The sequence below is a fragment of the Saccopteryx bilineata genome, chromosome 2, assembly GCF_036850765.1.
Source record: "Saccopteryx bilineata isolate mSacBil1 chromosome 2, mSacBil1_pri_phased_curated, whole genome shotgun sequence".
Taxonomy (NCBI): Eukaryota; Metazoa; Chordata; class Mammalia; order Chiroptera; family Emballonuridae; genus Saccopteryx; species Saccopteryx bilineata.
Window position 1 is genome coordinate 148017236 of NC_089491.1, and position 19322 is coordinate 148036557.

At 39.3% G+C, this 19322-nt stretch overlaps 1 protein-coding gene across 5 annotated transcripts in view; it reads left to right on the forward strand.

Annotated features, from left to right (window-relative positions):
• The window catches only part of TMEM117 (transmembrane protein 117), a 535376-nt gene that overhangs the window by 105823 nt on the left and 410231 nt on the right, over nucleotides 1–19322 (forward strand). For 4 of the 5 annotated variants that reach the window (XM_066258157.1, XM_066258158.1, XM_066258159.1 and 1 more), the window contains one exon: nucleotides 10343–10475. In XM_066258157.1, coding sequence (XP_066114254.1) covers nucleotides 10343–10475 — 133 coding nt within the window. Of the gene's footprint in view, nucleotides 1–10341; nucleotides 10476–19322 lie in introns of those variants that run through there. The other variant, XM_066258162.1, reaches the window with a different exon arrangement.

Here is a 19322-nt window from a genome sequence, read left to right on the forward strand (position 1 = left end):
AATCTCTGCAAATGCAACCCAACCCCAGTTCAGTCCATCAAAAACTGTCACAGGAGCAGGAGTCCAGGAAAAACTTAATTCAGGCCTTATAAACAAAGACACTTAGACATTAAACAAAGACTTCACATATAATCACACAAATCAAGAGTGAAACCTAGGGTTTTAGAGCTTAAACTATGGTCTGCTTGATCTTAAGTAGGGCTACCTTAATAGGAACGTAATAAGGATATATACTAAACAGAGATCTCTCTCAAAAATCTCAAGACGGCCATATAAGATTTCTGTTCAGCAACACCCAAATCAGGCCCTCCTTTCACCCTCTTTTCAGGTAGTGGAGCAGGAAAGAAATAAAATGATCTAAAACATTAAAAAAAATTAGGTAATAATAATTGAGAAAGGGAAGAGAGTATAGTAAAACAAGTCTTATGCAATTGCTCTTGTGAAGAAAGTCTCTCATCCAGAATCATGGTGTCTCACCAGTCATTCGGGGATCCACCAAGGAGCTTCAGCAGACCTAGGAAAAACACACACATATCCTCGGCCCCATAAGAGAACAAGGTCTGGCCCTTGCCAGATTCCTGTGAGTGGTTCCCTCCATTGCACTTCAGGGAAGGCTTTCCTTGCAGGGTTCCGGAGTCTCTCTGCTGCTGAATGACCCTGTACATCAATATTCAAAAAACTTAAAGTAAAAAGAGCATGACAAAGAAGATTTGCAGGAGTTTTCTTATACTTAAGTTGCTATTTGGCTCCTAACTCTGAACACACCTCACAATGCACTAACCAAATCAGTAAGACTTAAGGATCTACATTCTATTCTATTTAAATTTAAGTGAGTGCTCCTTACAAGTTCTAAAAACATTTTATTTTTTCTAAATATTAGAGCCAGCATTTCCAATTTTTGCATGCAAAACAAACTTAATTCAGGCCTTAAAAACAGACACATTTTGACAACATTAAACAAAGACTAAACAGAAACAAGAATTAGACGAACCAGACAAACCAGAGAGAAACCCGGGATTTCAGAGCACATCCAGATTAGAAAGATGCCTGCCTGATATTAGTCAGGGCATTTTAAGACACAGGGACTGAAGGATGTGACTAAACAAAATCTCCCTGAGAAAATTTGCTCTCGGCAGCTGCTGGGATATTTTCTATAGTCAGATCCAACACAGGTCCCCTGCCTCAATTTCCAGGCAAAGAATAAGAAAGAGACAAAATGATAGCTCAGAAGATTGTAGCCAAAACATTAAAGAAAATCAGCCCATGACAGGAAAAGCTGTAACTTTCCTAATACCTGAGTCTCCTTTCCACTCTCAAATTCTATAGTTGCTGCAACCAGCGGCACAGGTTGACCATGCTGAGATTTCTCTCCTACCTGAACAGCCCCTTCATGAAAGTCCAACTTCCACAGCAAATAATCACATCCCCCCCCGAGAGACAAGCACAAGCAATCATCTTCCAGTCATTTGGGGGAAGAGCCTTTGCCCTAATAGTATCTAATAAACCAAGTGAAAAAGGGGCAGTAGGCCCATACTGAATACAAGCAAGTTTAAGCTCTTTCAGAGTTCTAAAAGGTACAGGTTCATGTTCTCGCACTAGTCTCCCCATATCATCCTGTATTTCTACAGCAGGAAAATGGGTAAAGCCATCATTTATTGTTTCTCCTACATTTCGAGCCTGGTAATCAGCCTGATAAGGGCACGGAGGAGCAGAGGGTTGAATGTAGGAAGGAGCTGAGGGCAGCGGAGGCCCCGCGGCTAAGGCAGCCATAGCCACGGATTTTTCATCCCCCCTGTCATCCTCAGACTCCAGGTTATCCTTGTATTCACATCCCTCTGTTTCCAGCTCACCCTGATACTCTTCAGACAATGATTTGTCTTCATACAGAAACATTTCTACATAAAGGTCCCTTATTTTTGACCCTATCTGTCCCATATTCTTTTACTCCCAACTACACTTTCCCCCAAAACTTTCTTTACTCACTGTGCGCACTTCACTTTGGGGAGTTCCATCACCTTCCTTCAGTTTTAGTTTCCTCGTACTCATACTCAAGTCCCTGTTCGGGCGCCACTTGCCGCGGACCAGCGCAGCTCCTAATAACGGTGCGGAATTGAGGAAATACACTTTGTCAAAACAAAAACGATGGGACTGGGAGGACTCCTCAAACTGCCTGGCAGTATCTGAGTGCCTCACAGCCCCAGTTCACTTTATTATATAGACCTATGCAAATCAAGGACCCTGATACAAAGTTGCACATCAAAGGCTAAGACAGGAACTCTCCCAAGGCAAAAACAGGATACATTAGTGAAATTTACAAACATCTGAAACAAACAAAGAGTCAGAGGAAGTGCATGTATATTACTTCCAGCAACCCAAGGAAGCAAGTGGAGTGGGGGCAAATACTCAGCATCAAAGCCAAATATGGAGATGGAGGGGGGAGAACTTAGCCTTTTGCTAAGCCTCAAATCTATAATGGCTTTTTGCCATTAATGGTCCACAACAAATAAGGTCAAGTTGCTTCTCCCTAGAAGTGGAGAGAGGTTAAGATTGATATAACTGGTGGATCATTCTCTATCTCGAAGGAAACAACTTGGACTGGGGAATAGCCATTCCTTTTAATAGTATTAATTCTCTGTGATAATCTGATTATTAGAAAAAGAATTTTATGATTACTTATAATGGATTTATCTCAGCATATTTTATGAATGGAACAAATAAGATTTCAGGCAATGCTTTTGCATTTAACTGATATCTAAAAATGATTTTTTTTCATGTGTTTAATGTGCAAACAAGGGTGGCACCTGGTCACCCATTGGCCATTAAATGTGACACTGATCCCCATTATGCTTCTGTAACATGTTATCACTGTTTTTATGTGTAAATGACAAACTGAGACCATCTAGCCTGTTACAATATAAGTATTCTTGACCACCAACACATCATAGGTTATTACTTCCTCCAGGCACTGACAAATTACTATTTCCAAGAGTCTGCAAGAGGCCAATTCAAATGAGATTATAGTTGGAAAGATTTTCCTACTTGGATTTTTCTACTAATCTCTCTGGTTTGCATACTTGATTAAATAAAAGTTTATAAGATAATTTTTCAGCCATAATTTCAAATTAATGTACTAAAAATATTTCATTTCATTTTGTGTAGTCATGTAACTGCACTGAGGACAGACAGTTCTTTGAATTGAATGAGAAATAGAACAATATTCTAACCACAGATATTTTTATGCACTCATATACAGAAATAGAAATATCAGTAAAATTCAACAGTGATTAAGTTATAGAGGGATAGGGTTATAATGAGTGGGACAGCATCATGGTAGGAAAGCAATTTTTGCTACATAAGTATTAAATTATAGCCATCAAAGGATTAGGATAATGATTATATAAGTTAACTCTTTAACATGGCACTTATACAGCTTGAAAGACCATAACGCAATACAAGTGGCTGTTAAATAAGAACTAAATAAAATAGTGGAGTCAGTAGAAGTAGAATTTCAAACAAAAATAGTACTGTGAATTCTTTTGGGTTGTAGATCTCTTTTCTAAATGCAATTTGTTGGCTATTCAGAATGTAGAATGGCTCCTAATTTGTGTTGCTTGTTTATTCTTTCTATTTCTGAGACAAATTATAAAGCACAGTAGGTTAAAACTTGGAAGCGATATCACCTACATGCTTAAAAGACAAAAGAACCCTAACATCTAAATTATAAAGCATTGTTATTCATTGAGTTTGCATAGACACTGATCTTCTCCTGTATCTATTATTTTATTGTTCATCCAAGCTTCAAAACTCTAACAAGGCTAGAAAACTATGGTAAAACTATGACATGTTATGTGAATTCTAGTAGAGATCAAAAGAAAATATCATTAGTGACATTTACTACACAAAGGTTGCCCTTTGAAATTATATAATTATTTCCAGGTTTTCATGCTATGAAGGCTATTTTTACCAAGATTCTTTTGCTCTGTCATCATAATGTCAAACATTTTATTAAGGTAAAGTGACCATTGGCACTATGAATGTTATACTTTTATTTCTACTTTGTTGTCTCAGCCCTTTCTTCATAAAATCATGTCTAATATTCGATTGTTATTTCCAGGCTTCTGCTTCTCAAGTGGCTCCTATTAGCTTTCAGAATAATTATGGAGCCTAGAGTGATTTATCGCCATGTAACAAATTACCCCTGAATTCAGAGGCTTGAAATGGTAATAAACATTTGTGATCTTACACAGTTGCTCTGGGTGAGGAATTTGGGAGCAACTTGGCCAGTTCTGCCTTGGGATCTCTCATGAAGTTGCTGTCAGTACATTGGCCAGGGCTCAGTCTTGTGAAGACTGGCAAGTTCTCTTCCAAGATGGCTTTCTCAAAGGGATGGCAGTTGGTGCTAGCTCTTGGCTGGAGCTCTCAGTTCCTTACCAACTGAGTTGCAGGCTTATAACAAAAAAATTTAGTAAATCTATCAATTAAATGGATTGAGAAATTAGCAAGTTTGCAAGTACAAGACACAGTATGAAAGAGTTAGAGGACTTGTGGAAAGCTATTATGGAAAACCAAGTTTTGGAGAGAAGAAAAGAGTCAGAGAGCGATTTGACTGCATGGTACAGATAATAGGAATATTGGAGATGTGGGTGATGTTGCAGAAATCTGGCCTCTGGCACAGTTTTTCCTTCTCAATATTAATAGTTGTGGCAGGACCAGAACTTCCTGTTCCCTCTTATCCTTAGTGTCTAACCTTGTGATTGGTAAGGATTGCTTGAAGCCATGTACCAGCCCACAGGGGATTAGTCTGGACCATTGAACCTTTCCTTTTTGTTCAGTCAATATGATGCCTGATGTTAAGTGAAAACCCACTTTAAAAAAAGTGTAAGTATCGTTGTTTTCAAAACTGGTATCACTCTGTTGATGATGATGATGTAAAATTTTAGATATATGATACTAATTTTTAACAATAGGGAGCTATACTTTCTATTCTATTGCCCATTTCAAGATACTAAATTGTGATAACGATTTGTACCATTTTTGAAAATACAATAGTTTATTAACTTTTACTTTTTTGATGGATTTTTGACCTTAGAAGTGCTATTTAATATGATTTCACTTAGTACATATTTCAAAAATAAAGAATAAATTGATTTCATATACATGCATACATTTTATATGCATGTATAAATTATGTTGCTAAATCACACCTGTAAGAAGTAATGTTAATCTAATATTATTTTCATTCAATGGCTAGTTTCTCCTTAAAAGAATTATGCTTTTTCTCCTGTGCAATAACGAGCGATTTAAGTCAATTAATCCCAATTTTCATTAGTTTAATGGGAAGAGCTATATTATAATAAAATATTATATTTGGACTTTCTCAATAAAACAATGTTTATTATTGTTTTTATGCGGAGAATAATTTATATTAACCCATGTTCCTAAAAATGAATATCAATAGGTGCACTTCTGAAATAGACATTAAACTCTATATCTAAAAATACTATCATTCTTGCTGAGTTTCTAACCATTGTCTTCCTTTCTTTCTAGAACTTCTTTTGAATTGCATATTGAAATACATATTTTTAGTATCAAATGGAATTTTAATTTCAATTCTCAGTATTAGATTTCTGTCAAACTCAGTGAATTACAGACATTTTCAGTTTAAGCTCCTACTTCTAATAAGGAATGATAACCATCTGTTCAATGTTTTTAAATTCTCTTTGTACACTGAAATAACAAGATTTGATCTGAATATTAATGGAATGGTGCCCTTAGGGCTCAGAAGTTTTTTGATCTTATATAAAGCCATATTTGTCTAACTAGAATGTCCTTTCTCTTTAATGATATTCTGGTGTGTTTTGTTAGATAATTTTCTTTGTTGATGTCCCATCTATTGACTAATTCTCTTACTTCAGTTACTTTTTATTCTGTTGCCATTGTTTTCAATTATTGCTTTTAAAAAATTATATTATGTTCTTATAACTAGAAATTTATACAAACCAGTCATGAAAGACCTTATATACTTATTTTAGTCTTATTGGAGGTAAAATTACAGTTAATTTTCAAGTGTTCTGATCCAATTGTATTTGATTAAGAAAATTTTTTTTTTGAGACGGAGAGACAGACAGGGACAGACAGACAGAAAGGAAGGGAGAGAGATGAGAAGTATCAACTCATAGTTGTGGCACCTTAGTTGTTCATCGATTGCTTTCTCATATGTGCCTTGACCAGGGGGCTCCAGCCAAGCCAGTGACCCCTTGCTCAAGCCAGCGAACATGGAGTCATGTTGATGATCCCATGCCCAAGCTGGTGATGCCAAGCTCAGGTTGGCTGAGCCTGCGTTCAAGTCTGTGATCTCAGGGTTTTGACCTGGGTCTTCAGTGTTCCAGGTTTATGCTCTATCCACTGTGCCATCATCTGCTCAGGCTGATGCAATTTTATTTTTTATTCTTTTATTCTTGACATAAAAAATAGAACTTATATTTATTGTCAAGAATTATAATATTTAGAATATTTAATATTAACTTGACCTTTAAAGAATTATATCAGTGTGTTACTTTGGGTTCATTTTATTTATTAGAGTCATATCATATGATAGATAAACATAAGAAGAAACTTTTTTTTCCTATGGATAATTTTTTTTTTTAACTAAAGGTCTTTTGAATAGTAGACTTTAATGCTACAATCCTAGAGATGGACTGGATCATAATAAAAGTCCTGTAATCTGTTTAAATTATGCCTGGCGAGTGGCTCTTCCTCCTTGTCCGCATCGGAGAGAACTTACTACCCCCCGGGGATTCCATCCTGTAATTTTTCTGACTATTACTCCAATATAGGAAGCCTTTAATAATGAAGATGACCTCCTAGAGGAGCTCCTCTCTGACCTGCATTTTAGGGCCCACAGGAAAGTGGAGTTATTACAGTGGTGGAGAAAGAAGAGTATCTCAGCAGAGAGTTCAGTACCAATGTAGGAAAACTGTAATCTGTTGACTGTCGATGGAACTAGAGTAAAGGGTGGGGAGTGGTGAGAGGGGAAAGATAAACCTCTGTCTTCTATAATATATGAACTCATCATACAGTTTTATTATGCTTTTATATTTTTAGACTTGTTAAAATTTTATGGCATCTTGGTCCTAAGCTTACTGTATTTCCAGGAAAGAGTCTGAAGTTATAAGTCATGTCAGTTGATTTTAACCAATATTTGTCACATTTAACCTCTGTGCCCACCAGGCCTGACCTCCAGCTTATATATAGGTTTGTGCTTCTGATTGTTTTAAGATTTATATTCCGTGACCTTGACAATTTTCAAGGTGATAGTTCATACAGTCCAAGACAGATTTTATTAATAGCATAAATATTCACTCAGATTTACAGGTATGTCCATGATTAAAATAAAAGTCATTTATGGCCTTGTAGACATGTAGCTCTCTTAATGATGTCTTTTACTCTGTTGAGCTATAAGGACTATTTTCACTCAGTTATTTCCCAAAACTCCTCCAAAAGAAATTGTTATAAAATTCTGAATTCTGTGACCTGTGAGGAAGGTAGCATATAGTCTATTGTCCAGACCAGCATATTAAGGAAAAGAAGGGGGCACTATTGATAATTATGCCAGGACAACAGTTAGAAGCTAACACTGTCTCAAGCAAACCAAATGTATGGTCACACTACGGGGTAGAGACAGTACTTTTTCCTGCAACATCATCAGGTAATTGTGAGGTTCTTGGTTTGATGTGATTTGACTCAACATTTGAGTCACACCATTTCTGGCTTGAAATATGACAGCATTTTTATTGTGTGCTTCAAGTGAATTTCAAGCTGTGTTAACCTGCCATTTTGTGCTAATGATTCTAATGACTAAAATTAGTGCCAGACAATGAGCTTGGCGATGACAGCATAGATGGTTCTGTTTTTACTAACTGCACTGTTTCAGCTGGTGTATAGCTAATTCACTCCGTTTTATTTGCAAAGCAATTTTAAATCAGCAGCATTATTATTTGAGTTCTTAAAGTACATCCACTAGTGATTTTTTGACATATGTATATGTTAAGAAGAAAATTCACAATTAAAATTTTAAGGAACTCTAATTGCTAGTCTTCACAGTTCTTCAAGTAAGTGTTTTTTTGAAGGTGAGGGGACTCCCAGTAAAGGGAACTTTGAACAAAGACAGCCCATGAGTCTAAAATAATTTCATATTTTTAGTAAATACACACATGATGGATGACTTCAAACACCTTCCTGCCTTGCTCACAGTTGCATCCCCAGCACCTAGAACCATGGTTGGCGTGTAATGAGCACACATTAAATATTTGTGCATAGAATGAATAGTGTTCTTTACAGTTTGCTCTATGATATCTGAGGCATGTGTTTTTTATTTTCAAGCATTCTCTGTTTAATATCTATTTATACTATTCCTGTCAGCACATTGTGTGGAGATTTCCCTGCACTTTCCATAGTTTTGGGTTTTTTTTGTATTTTTTTGTTTTTGTTTTTCTGAAGTAAGAAGCAGAGAGGCAGAGAGACAGACTCTCGCGTGCGCCTGACTGGAGATCCACCCGTCATGCCCACCAGGGGGCGATGCTCTGCCCATCTAGGGCATTGCTCCACTGCAACTGGAGCCATTCCAGCGCCTGAGCAGAGGCCATGGAGCCACCCGCAGCACCCCCCCGCCCCTGGCCAACTTTGCTCCAGTGGAGCCTTGGCTGTGGGAGGAGAAGAGTGAGATAGAGAGAAAGGAGAAGGGGAAGGTTGAAGAAGCAGATGGGCACTTCTCCGGTGTGCCCTGACCAGAACTCAAACCTGGGACATTCACATGTGAAGCCGATGCTTCTACAACTGAGCAAACCAGCCAGGGCCTTCCATGGCTTTTGATTCAACTAATCAAATCAGATTGTAATTTGCAGTGCTAATTTTTTTTTCTTCAGTAGAAACTTTTCCACATTCTTTTTTCAGTTACAATTCACATTCACCTTGACTTTCAGATTTGCCCTTTGCTTTTCTTATGCAAGCCAAGAAACCAGATGATGTAACCAAATCTCTCTTTTTCGCTCTATTTAAAGTTTTAGCTAGGGTAATGTTTCTGTTAGCCTGGTTTCCAAATGAAATCTAAAGTGCTGTTTTAATAAAAGTGAGGTACAAGGGAAAATCTAGCAGTTAAATCTTAAAAGATCATTTCTTTCTATGCTCAGTAACCTACAAAGGAGCCACTGTATGTCCCTAGAGAGACAATTTTCAGACAGGAATATGTGTGTGTGTTCATAACAGCCTTATGAATAAAAAGATAATATTTTCTCTAGTGAGAAATTCTGTTATAAGAATTTTAGTTCCTATATGTCTATCATCTCCTTTATCTTTATTTAGATGCACTTTCTCAGGAATAGAGACAAGTAAAACAGAAAAGCTTTATCTTAGGGGAAACCAGAGTGACCAGTGATTGTTTACTTACCTTTTGCTCCCATGGTTTTTTATCATCCCACCTTTCAGGGCACAAGTGCCCTCATCTCTTTCCTCTACTGTTCATCTCAAGCATTTTTCTGAACTAATTTTGGGATTCATAATTTTCATTTTAGTGTTCCTCTTAATACAGTTTCTTTCTTGAAATATTTGTATTTTAACATTCTTTCTGAGTTATCATTTATCTTTGTAAATAACATTTTAGGTCTCAGGGCAATTATATTTTGCTGGGAGCAACACCAGGCTCTATAACACACACACACACACACACACACACACACACACACACGCACATGTGTACATGCCTGTATGGCATAAGAGTAAGGCTAAGTCATTGATCACTTATGATAGAGGCTTTACTTTTTCTTTAAGTTTTCATGCACCTTCAATACTTGGGTCCTCATGTAAGTAAGGTCTGCCTTGGTTTTATTGTCTGGCTAGTATTGGGAATGGGTCTATGGAAGCAAACGGGAATTAAATGGAATTTATGCAATGTCTTTACAATTTGTCTTTAATAGTTTCAGAGAAATAAACCAAAATCATATTTGTGAAATTATAGTAGGTAGGTACTCTAGTTCATCTTGTTACATGCCAGCGTAATGAACGGTCTCTGTTCTTATGTTGGTGTTATTTGCTCCAGGGTAATATAGTTGGTTTGGACTTTATCTGTGATCAGTTGTTTACAAAAGAGCAAAAAGGCTGCTTCCACTAATAAGTCAGTCTTATGGCAAAGACTTTAGAACATAGTGAGATAATACACTTGGTCCTAGCCAGAAGGCTGAGTCATGATATAGTGAGATAACAGAGATTCACTAAAGCAAAGCAAAGCAAAGATTAATGAATTTTGATTTATGATGTATACTGATTTCTAACAATATTTATATTGCAGGTCAGTTGCTCCGGTTAAAAATGTTTCGAGAAGATCATGGGTCGTGGATGACAATGTTCTTCAGCACAATTCTCTTTCTCTTCATATTTTCTCACATATACAACACGATTCTTCTAATGGATGGGAACATGGGGTAGGTTATATTTCTTCTTTCTACTGTGGTGAGTGTTATGTTTGAAACTCATCAGAATTTAAAGACAATTTTTTAGCTTGTAGTAGCTTAAATGTCCTTTACAAATATTCTACCCTAAATAGGGATAATGTATGCATTTTCTGACTTAAGACATTTAGAGTATTTTCTCCAAGAAGCTTTTTACAATACTTTTATTGTGTTCCTTCTTCTTTAGGACTTCTTTGTGGGGATGGTTTGAGGGCAGGTACTAATTTCATAACCGTGACAGCGTGTGTGAGAATCAGCAAACCTATTTGACTTGTTTACACTCATATGATTAGTAAAGCTTGGCTAAGGAGGTCTCCAGATTTGCAATTCCATTGCTCACAGTGTTGGGCTAAATAAAAGTGATACTGTTGGCAGTTTTTTTTTTTTTTTTAAACTCTCAATAGCTTCAACAGTGAGAACTTTGTTATAAATGGGTCGTTTTAAAAGTGGGCCACCCTGTATTAAATCCAGGGTTGTGATCTATACTTATCAAATCACTAATCACATCACTATGGCAAGAAGAAGTGCTACCAAGTAGATTGTAGATTATTTTTAACTTTCTCCGGTTCTTGGTGAGTTTTAAGCACAGAATATCAGGAGAATTACTTGGTCTGTAGCATTAAGAATTAGACTAGTGACAAGAATAAGCCACTTCAGATCTCTGTGGTGCACTGAAGTAGTTCATAAGGAAGGTTCTGATCTATTCTCCAATAGATTGGAAAGCTGGGTGATAGTCTTTTCTTCTACATGTAGGTGAGGCAGGAGCATTGGCCAGTTCTGAAGTGCAGTGGCTTTGATGTTATGTATGCATCTTAGCCACCCCTGTGCAGAACTCAGAGGGATAGCTCAATAAAATTTTTGTTTTTTCCCCACCATTAAAGAAGATGAATAGTAAAGGGGAAGCAGGCATTTCATAGCCTTATACGTTAGTCCATACCAACAAGTGGCGAATTCAAAAATGTGACTTTAGATCAAATGGTCATGCTTTGGGGAATTTTTAAAATGCTTTGTCTATATTTATTTATTTATTATTATTTTAAATTTTTTTTCTTAAGTGAGAAGGAGGGAGAGAGACAAGACTCCCGCATATGCCCGACCGGGATCCACCTGGCATGACCACTAGGGGGCGATGCTCTGCCCATTTGGGGTGTTGCTTCATTGCAACCGCAGCCATTCTAGCACCTGAGGTGGAGGCCATGGAGCCGTCCTCAGTGCCCGAGCCAACTTTGCTCCAATGGAGCCTTGGCTGCGGGAGAGGAAGAGAGAGATAGAAAGGAGAAGGGAAGGGGCGGAGAAGCAGATTGGTGCTTCTCCTGTGTGCCCTGACTGGGAATTGAACCCAGCACTTACACACGCTGGGCTGATGCTCTACCACTGAGCCAACCATCCAGGGCTTATAATTATTTCTTGAGCTTTAAAAGATACCATTTATACTGGGTCTGTTTTTAAATGGTGGAGTTATAGACTCTACTACATAGCTAGTCAGAATAACCTTAGCCTCAGAGCTGCCCCTGTGATAATGGGACGGGTATGGTGCTCTTGGGGTGACCTAACATAGTCAAGGGTCTGGGAGGTGTAGAGCACTTTCAGCACTGCAGCCAGAAGGTGAAGGGACCTATGTAAAACTTACATTTTTTTTTAAAGCTGTTGCTGGAAATAATATGTTAAATAGTATGTAATAGAAGTTGGACTTTCATCTAACTCTGTTTTGTTTTTTTTTAAATGTGGGGCTAAAAAACTAACCTGAACTGCTTGTTCTGGGGAGAAAAGCTGATTTAACAATAATGAATTAAATGCAGTAACAGTCCCTGGCATGCTGCAAAGCACTTTATCACTAATAATGAAACTAATCTTGATGTGGACTACGAGTCACTGAGCACTCAGTACCAGACAGAGGTTGTTTCAATTAAACCTCATGATGATCCTATGCATCACGTATTTTTATTACCTCCATTTTACAGATCAAGAAACTGAGGACCAGAAAGGTTTTGTCACTTGTCTGAGGTTATATTAGAATTAAATTTCTATTTTAAACAATAATAAAAGATTTGAGGGATTAAGTTACGAATACTAGTTATGCAGCCTGCTCTTCCACTAGTGGATCAGATGGGTGGTTGACTCTGCTGCTCAATCACCTATGCCTATTAGCCTTTCTTTACATTTTTATCATTCAGTGTGAATTTGGAAATTGAAAGAAGTAGGAGGTATGTGCAGGAAATGAGAGAAGAGCTGGTCAAGCATTTATGTGTATTGATCTTACCTAAAGGCGAAAGTGATTCTCTTTTATTCTCAGACTAATTACAATATCCCATATTCTTATGTGACTCTTGATCTCTTCACCAATAAGCCTCATCCTGTTGGAAAAGGACCATTTACTGAAAGGACATCTTAATGGTGCCACTATAAAAAAATTCAAAGCAAGGGACAAATTATTTAGTTCTATAAATAAAAGATCTCCATTTATAAAAGACATATTGCCAACTTTTATGAAATATGCTAGTGGAACTAGAGAATGCTTTAAGGTACAAATGTAAACTTGGGGAAAAGCAATTCTTAGAGCAGATGGATACAACTGTGCTTAGAAGTTCTCCAGAAGATGCCAGCAGGCCTTGCCTCATTATTTGTACAGCAGGGAATGATGGGAAACGCTCCCGTGCACCAGAGGGTGTGGAAAGGACAGGAGGCACACAGCTGTCACAGTTGGCTGGTTTTATGCCACAGGATTGCTGGTGGTACAGGGGAGCGCAGGATTCTTGACCACGAATCTGATTTGTACTGGGAGTTCCAGTGTACCCTGGTCTGTGGATCTCGCTAGGAATATTGGTCTCAAACTATTCTGAAAAGGGTTTCAAGAGTTTTCTATGATGGCCAGACCTGTGGTCTTGTAGTTTAGAACTCCTTTCCAAGCTGGAAGCCTTCAGGCTTACAATGCGTGGGGTTTAGGGTTTCAAAGGGGAAGAAAGGGAGTTTCCTTGAATGATTTGCCTTCTTTCCCAGCCCCCAATTTTAGGGGTGGAACAAAAGTTCTAAGTTTATCTGAGCAGAACTTCAAGACTTTTAGCCAGAACTCACTTGATAAGAGTCAAGTTGCCTACTCCTGGTTTTCCAGTACACTGAATTGCCTGAAGCAAGCTCTCTCTTCTGGCCTTAGCCATCTGTGGGAGCCGAGCTGACAGAGAGGTGGAGGGGGAAAGAGGCCAGTTAGCAGGCTGGGCGAGAAGGGGCCAGGGCTCAGACAATCCGTAATTCTACTCTCTGGGGAGGTCTCTTCTCATCTTTGCTTCTCTTTCATCTCTCTATACCTCACACCACCGAAACGCTGCTATCATGACTTCTTTTATTCTTTAAGTCACCAAGACCAAACTAACTTTATTTTTCTATAAATGTTTGAGTTGTAGGTGAGGAGTCTGCAGAGAAGGCTCTGATTCGTGGGCAGAGTTTTACGTTTAGACATTTTATAACCAACTTCAGTTTTATAAGGGGGGCAGACTAGGCCACCTGAAGCATCTCCTAGTACGAAATCTTCAGAAGTGCTGGAAAAGGTGATGCAGCCAAGAAGACTCTTCTTGCCCTGGCCGGTTGGCTCAGCGGTAGAGCGTCGGCCTAGCGTGCGGAGGACCCAGGTTCGATTCCCGGCCAGGGCACATAGGAGAAGCGCCCATTTGCTTCTCCACCCCTCCGCCGCGCCTTCCTCTCTGTCTCTCTCTTCCCCTCCCGCAGCCAAGGCTCCATTGGAGCAAAAGATGGCCCGGGCGCTGGGGATGGCTCTGTGGCCTCTGCCCCAGGCGCTAGAGTGGCTCTGGTCGCAACATGGCGACGCCCAGGATGGGCAGAGCATCGCCCCCTGGTGGGCAGAGCATCGCCCCTGGTGGGCCTGCCGGGTGGATCCCGGTCGGGTGCATGCGGGAGTCTGTCTGACTGTCTCTCCCTGTTTCCAGCTTCAGAAAAATGCAAAAAAAAAAGAAGACTTCTTAAATGCACAGTTGGGCTTACCTATAGGTAAGGAAAAATACGATGACAGAAATAAAGAAGTATCATAAAACCAGGGCCGTGAGCCTATGAAGCGACACTTTGAGACAGTGACTTAGGGACTTGTGTTTTAACTCTCATGTCAGGACCAGACATAAAGATTTGGTCTCATATTAAGTGAGAAATTGAAACAGAAGCCCCTGCATTAGATGGTTCTGAAAAGTGCTATAGAGAAGGGTGGTTAGAAAATATATAACCTTTAGCACAGGTCGCATCTCGAAACCTCACCTGATCTATACTGGACTTTGTGTGAAAAACCATAATCTCCCGTGGAGCTCATAACCATAGGTGTGGTGTTTTGGTTTTGATATACATGTCTCTCTTGATTTTAGAATTCCTCACCGCCCACAAAAAACCCCTGGACAGTCTTTTCTCCCAGTTTCAGGTTTCTACTCTTCTCTGGAGGCCCCCTCTTTCCAATATCTCTCAGAATTTCTCTGGTTTATTATTTAGAGCAATTTAGCTCCCTTTCATCTTAACTTCTGTCCATTGTGATTTATCGGGGGCTTTTCCTTTCATCAGCAAAACCTTATTCATGCACTTTCCAATCAGCAGCCCGGGACTCCGAGATAAACGTGGCCGCCTTCTCAGAATGCGAGGGGGCTGCTGCCGCAGCAGTTTGCTTTTGCGTGGTTCTTAAAATAGCAATTCTCCGTTATCTTTTGGTTCAGCTGATGCTTAATTAGCTGTCTCTTGCGAGAGAAACAGGAAGATGCTCAAAGAAAAAGGGCAGAGGCAGTTGGCTGAGTTAACATTATGGTTACCGAGTTATCACAGTTCAGCTGGTATGCTGCATGGTTGACACACAGGGCAGAAGCCTCCCGAGAGGGAGACGTTGACAGGAAAGAAACATCAAACCATCTTCTTCCACAGTACAGGGCTTTTAAAAACATGATTCTAAATGAATCTTCCCCTAATTGTTTTTGACTTTCTCTGTGTTCAAGTAGGCATTCTAAAGCCAATCTATTTAGAAATTTGGTAGAAATAAAGAGAGGTGTACTTCAAATACAGATTGAAGATTGATTATCCAGAAACTGACACTTTAAAACCCTTTTTGATGTTGTCCTTCTGAAGAACTCCTTAGTCATGGAATTTTTATGGCAACTATGGTGTAAATCCCTAGTTTAGGAAGGATTTCTGCATGTTTTCAAGTATCCCAGTTTTCCACGGGATGGCTCATGTATTATGTATGAGGAACGGAACAGTGAGAAAGTGAAGCCTGTACTGTGGTTGATGTTCACAAAAACAATTCCTCAACGAGCCACTTGATGGCAGCAAAAGGCAGTGTTCAGGCACTGATCGCCTCACTGTATTGTCACCCGCAGGCTTTCTCTTCTGAAAGTCCCCTCCTGAATTTCTGGAACGTGATGCTGAAATAGTCATGTTTCTAGCTGTTATTATAACTGGTGAGCTCTACGTGAAGCACTTATTATTTTATGATGTGCTTGGCCCCTTTTTATGCTCTAATACAATTTTAAATACAGTGATAGTATATATAACCATGGTTGTGGACACATATACAATTGTATATTTGTAGACTTATTCCAGGATTACAAGGATAAATATTGTGTTTCTCGCTTGACTGGCTTTTAACAATACCTCCATGAAGTGGAATTTCCAAAGACTGCATAGTATTTTAGGAAGCTGATGTTTTCTAGTGTTAATGACCCCACCTCACAAAGGAGTTTTGTTTTTACTAATGCAAAGCCATTCCATAGAAATTCTACAAATATTAATTAATATATCAATATATGTCAAGTATTCTGGGGCCAGAATTTGAGAAATAAGACAAAGTAATTCAGGCAATTTAAAAAAATGTATTAGTATTTATAATCAGGACCTGGAAAAAAAAATGAAGGTAAAAATTAGATGGTAGGTATGGTGAAAATGGAATAGATTCTGCCTCTCTTCTGTTACTGTTCTGATAAGTCTTCGTAAGAGCCTGTGTGCAATGCTCATTAAATGTCTGAGTGTGGTGAGGATCTCATCGAGTGGGATATGGGGAGGTCTAGGGGAGGTGACTAGAGGGACTATTTGAAATGTACACAACTAAAATCTAAAGTGCATGGCTTCTAGGGACAGAGGGGGTTGCAAGAGCAAGGAACAGCATAGACTTGTCTGTGGGCTGGGTGAAATTCTTCAAGATCTAATGCTTTTTAAAGTCCATGTGCACAGCTGACCTAGGCCTTAGCCTCTCATACTCTTATCATCATCTTTAAAAGAATGACTTATACGCTGGCCCATCACTGTGTCCACACATTATATCAGAAAAGACTCTGCTTTATAGCTTCAGTTTCTGTTGCCAGAGATACAAGTTTTAACACATTAATTTTTCCCAGTGCTGAATTATTCTTTTTTTTTTTTTTTTGGTGTGTGTGTGTGTGTGGGGGCAGAGACAGAGAGTCAGAGAGAGGGACAGATAGGGACACACAGACAGGAAAAGAGAGAGATGAGAAACATCAATTCTTCATTGCAGTTCCTTAGTTGTCCATTGATTGATTTCTCATATGTGCCCTGACCACGGGGCTACAGCAGACCGAGTAACCCCTTGCTCAAGCCAGTGACCTTGGGCTCAAGCTGGTGAGCTTTGCTCAAACCTGATGAGCCCGCGCTCAAGCTGGCGACCTTGGGATCTTGAACCCGGGTCCTCGGTCCCAGTCTGACGCTCTATCCTACTGCTCCATTGCCTGCTCAGGCTGAATTATTCTTTAATGGGCAGATTCAGGGTGAAATTTTACTCCAGTAGTCCTGTTTTCTTTACTGAGGTCACTCTTTTTTAAACGTTCACTTCTGCTTTCAGATCCTTACTCAAACATTTCCTCTTTCTAGTCACCACTGATCTAAAAGTTGGAGCTCTAAAACATATTTTTACTGTTAAGAACTGTGATGTTCACATGCTATTGCTCTTCAAGTATGAAGTCGGTTGACCTGCTACCATTGTTTACTCTGATATGACCTCCACTGACAAAATTATTGACATACAAATCTATTTAAATTGATAGATTTAGATATTTTCTCTAAATCTCTGTGCTCTTGTTGACCAATGTTACCCCATTAGAATTAATTATCTAAATAAAACTATAAAAAATTGTAGTAAATAAAAAATGGCATGATATTATTTTCAAAGCAGTGGGAATATAGGAATGAGAAAATGGCTGGAGACCCTAGCCAGGTAGGAGTTGGGGTGGGGAGAGAGCTTAGCTGTAAATATTTATGAATCTTGAAAGTACTTGAGTCAATAGCTGAAAAGCTTGATTCGCTTCTGATACAAGGCCGAATGCAAATTCTGCTAGAGTGGTGCTTTAGATAATTTGATGGCTTTACTCTTAATTAAGCTAAACATTGATTTGCTTATATGATTAATTCACAGTAATAGTACAATTAATAACTAAGGCTGGGAGAAAGGGGCAGAGCTGGTTACTAAGAATGGGCTGTTATGAAGAAAAACGGCAATGATGGCGGAGTCAGGTCAAGAGGCTGACCCAGAGTGGTCCTGGAGGGGGAGTGGAGGGAGGCTTGGTGAGAGAGAAAGGGAGGAGGAGGGAGGCTTGGTGAGAGAGAAAGGGAGGGGAGGGAGGCTTGGTGAGAGAGAAAGGGAGGGGGAGGGAGGCTTGGTGAGAGAGAAAGGGAGGGGGAGGGAGGCTTGGTGAGAGAGAAAGGGAGGGGAGGGAGAGGGAGAGGCTTATTTACCCAGAGGTAGTATAGAAATAGGGCACAGCTTTCTGCTTTTAATATTATTGGTTTTACATCATTGGGTTGTGATAGTACAAAGGTAAAATAGCACAGCATATCTAAATTATCACAAGTTTATTGTTAATGTTGTCTGAGTTGATGAAGTTTTAAAACATTAAAGAAAAACAGTCAATGTTGCATCCTTATTACTCGGGGAGGGAGGGGGAGTACATTATCTAACCAGAATTCATACTGATTTGGCACTCTTTTTTTTTACAATTTTTATTTATTTAATTTTTATTTTATTTATTCATTTTTAGAGAGGAGAGAGAGAGAGGGAGAGAGAGACAGAGAGAGAGAGAGAGAAGGGGGGAGGAGATGGAAGCATCAACTCCCATATGTGCCTTGACCAGGCAAGCCCAGGGTTTCGAACCGGCGACCTCAGCATTTCCAGGTCGATGCTTTATCCACTGCGCCACCACAGGTCAGGCCTGATTTGGCACTCTTAAGAGGTGTTCTGTTCATAGTTACTTATTTCCACTCTCATTAGATAGTTTGCCAGCTTTCACAAGGGGAAAGTTCTGATCCAGGAAATGGAATAGCTGGATTTTAGCCCCCTCTTAGCTACTTACTGGCAAAAATAACTCAGAAAAGTTAGAGCTTTCTCATTTTTAAGATAAATATATCAGTTGTTGATATAGGGTTAATATTAGTATTCTGTCATCATCAATCTTGAGGAAACACATGTTTCTACGAGAAACAAGCTAAACTTCTGATTTCTAAAAAATCTTGGTTACTCTTCACTTTGCTTTGTATGGAAGGTCAGGGAATGTGGCGCAGGAGAAGCTGCATGACCTTTGTCCTGACACCCTTGAGCTGTGTGGCCCTAGATCCGCAACGGTGAACCTATGACACGCATGTCAGCACTGACACGTGTAGCCATTTTCAATGACATGCGGCCTCATGCGGCCACATACCAGAGAAGTATGGGGCTGTTTGCCCAGAAGGACGTTTCATCCTCGGCTCCTGCACAGCCAGGTGCAGTAACTGAGGATAAAACATTTGCTGTAGTGTAGACACTCTGTGCCGGAGGTCTGTAGGCCAAAACAACAGAACTCT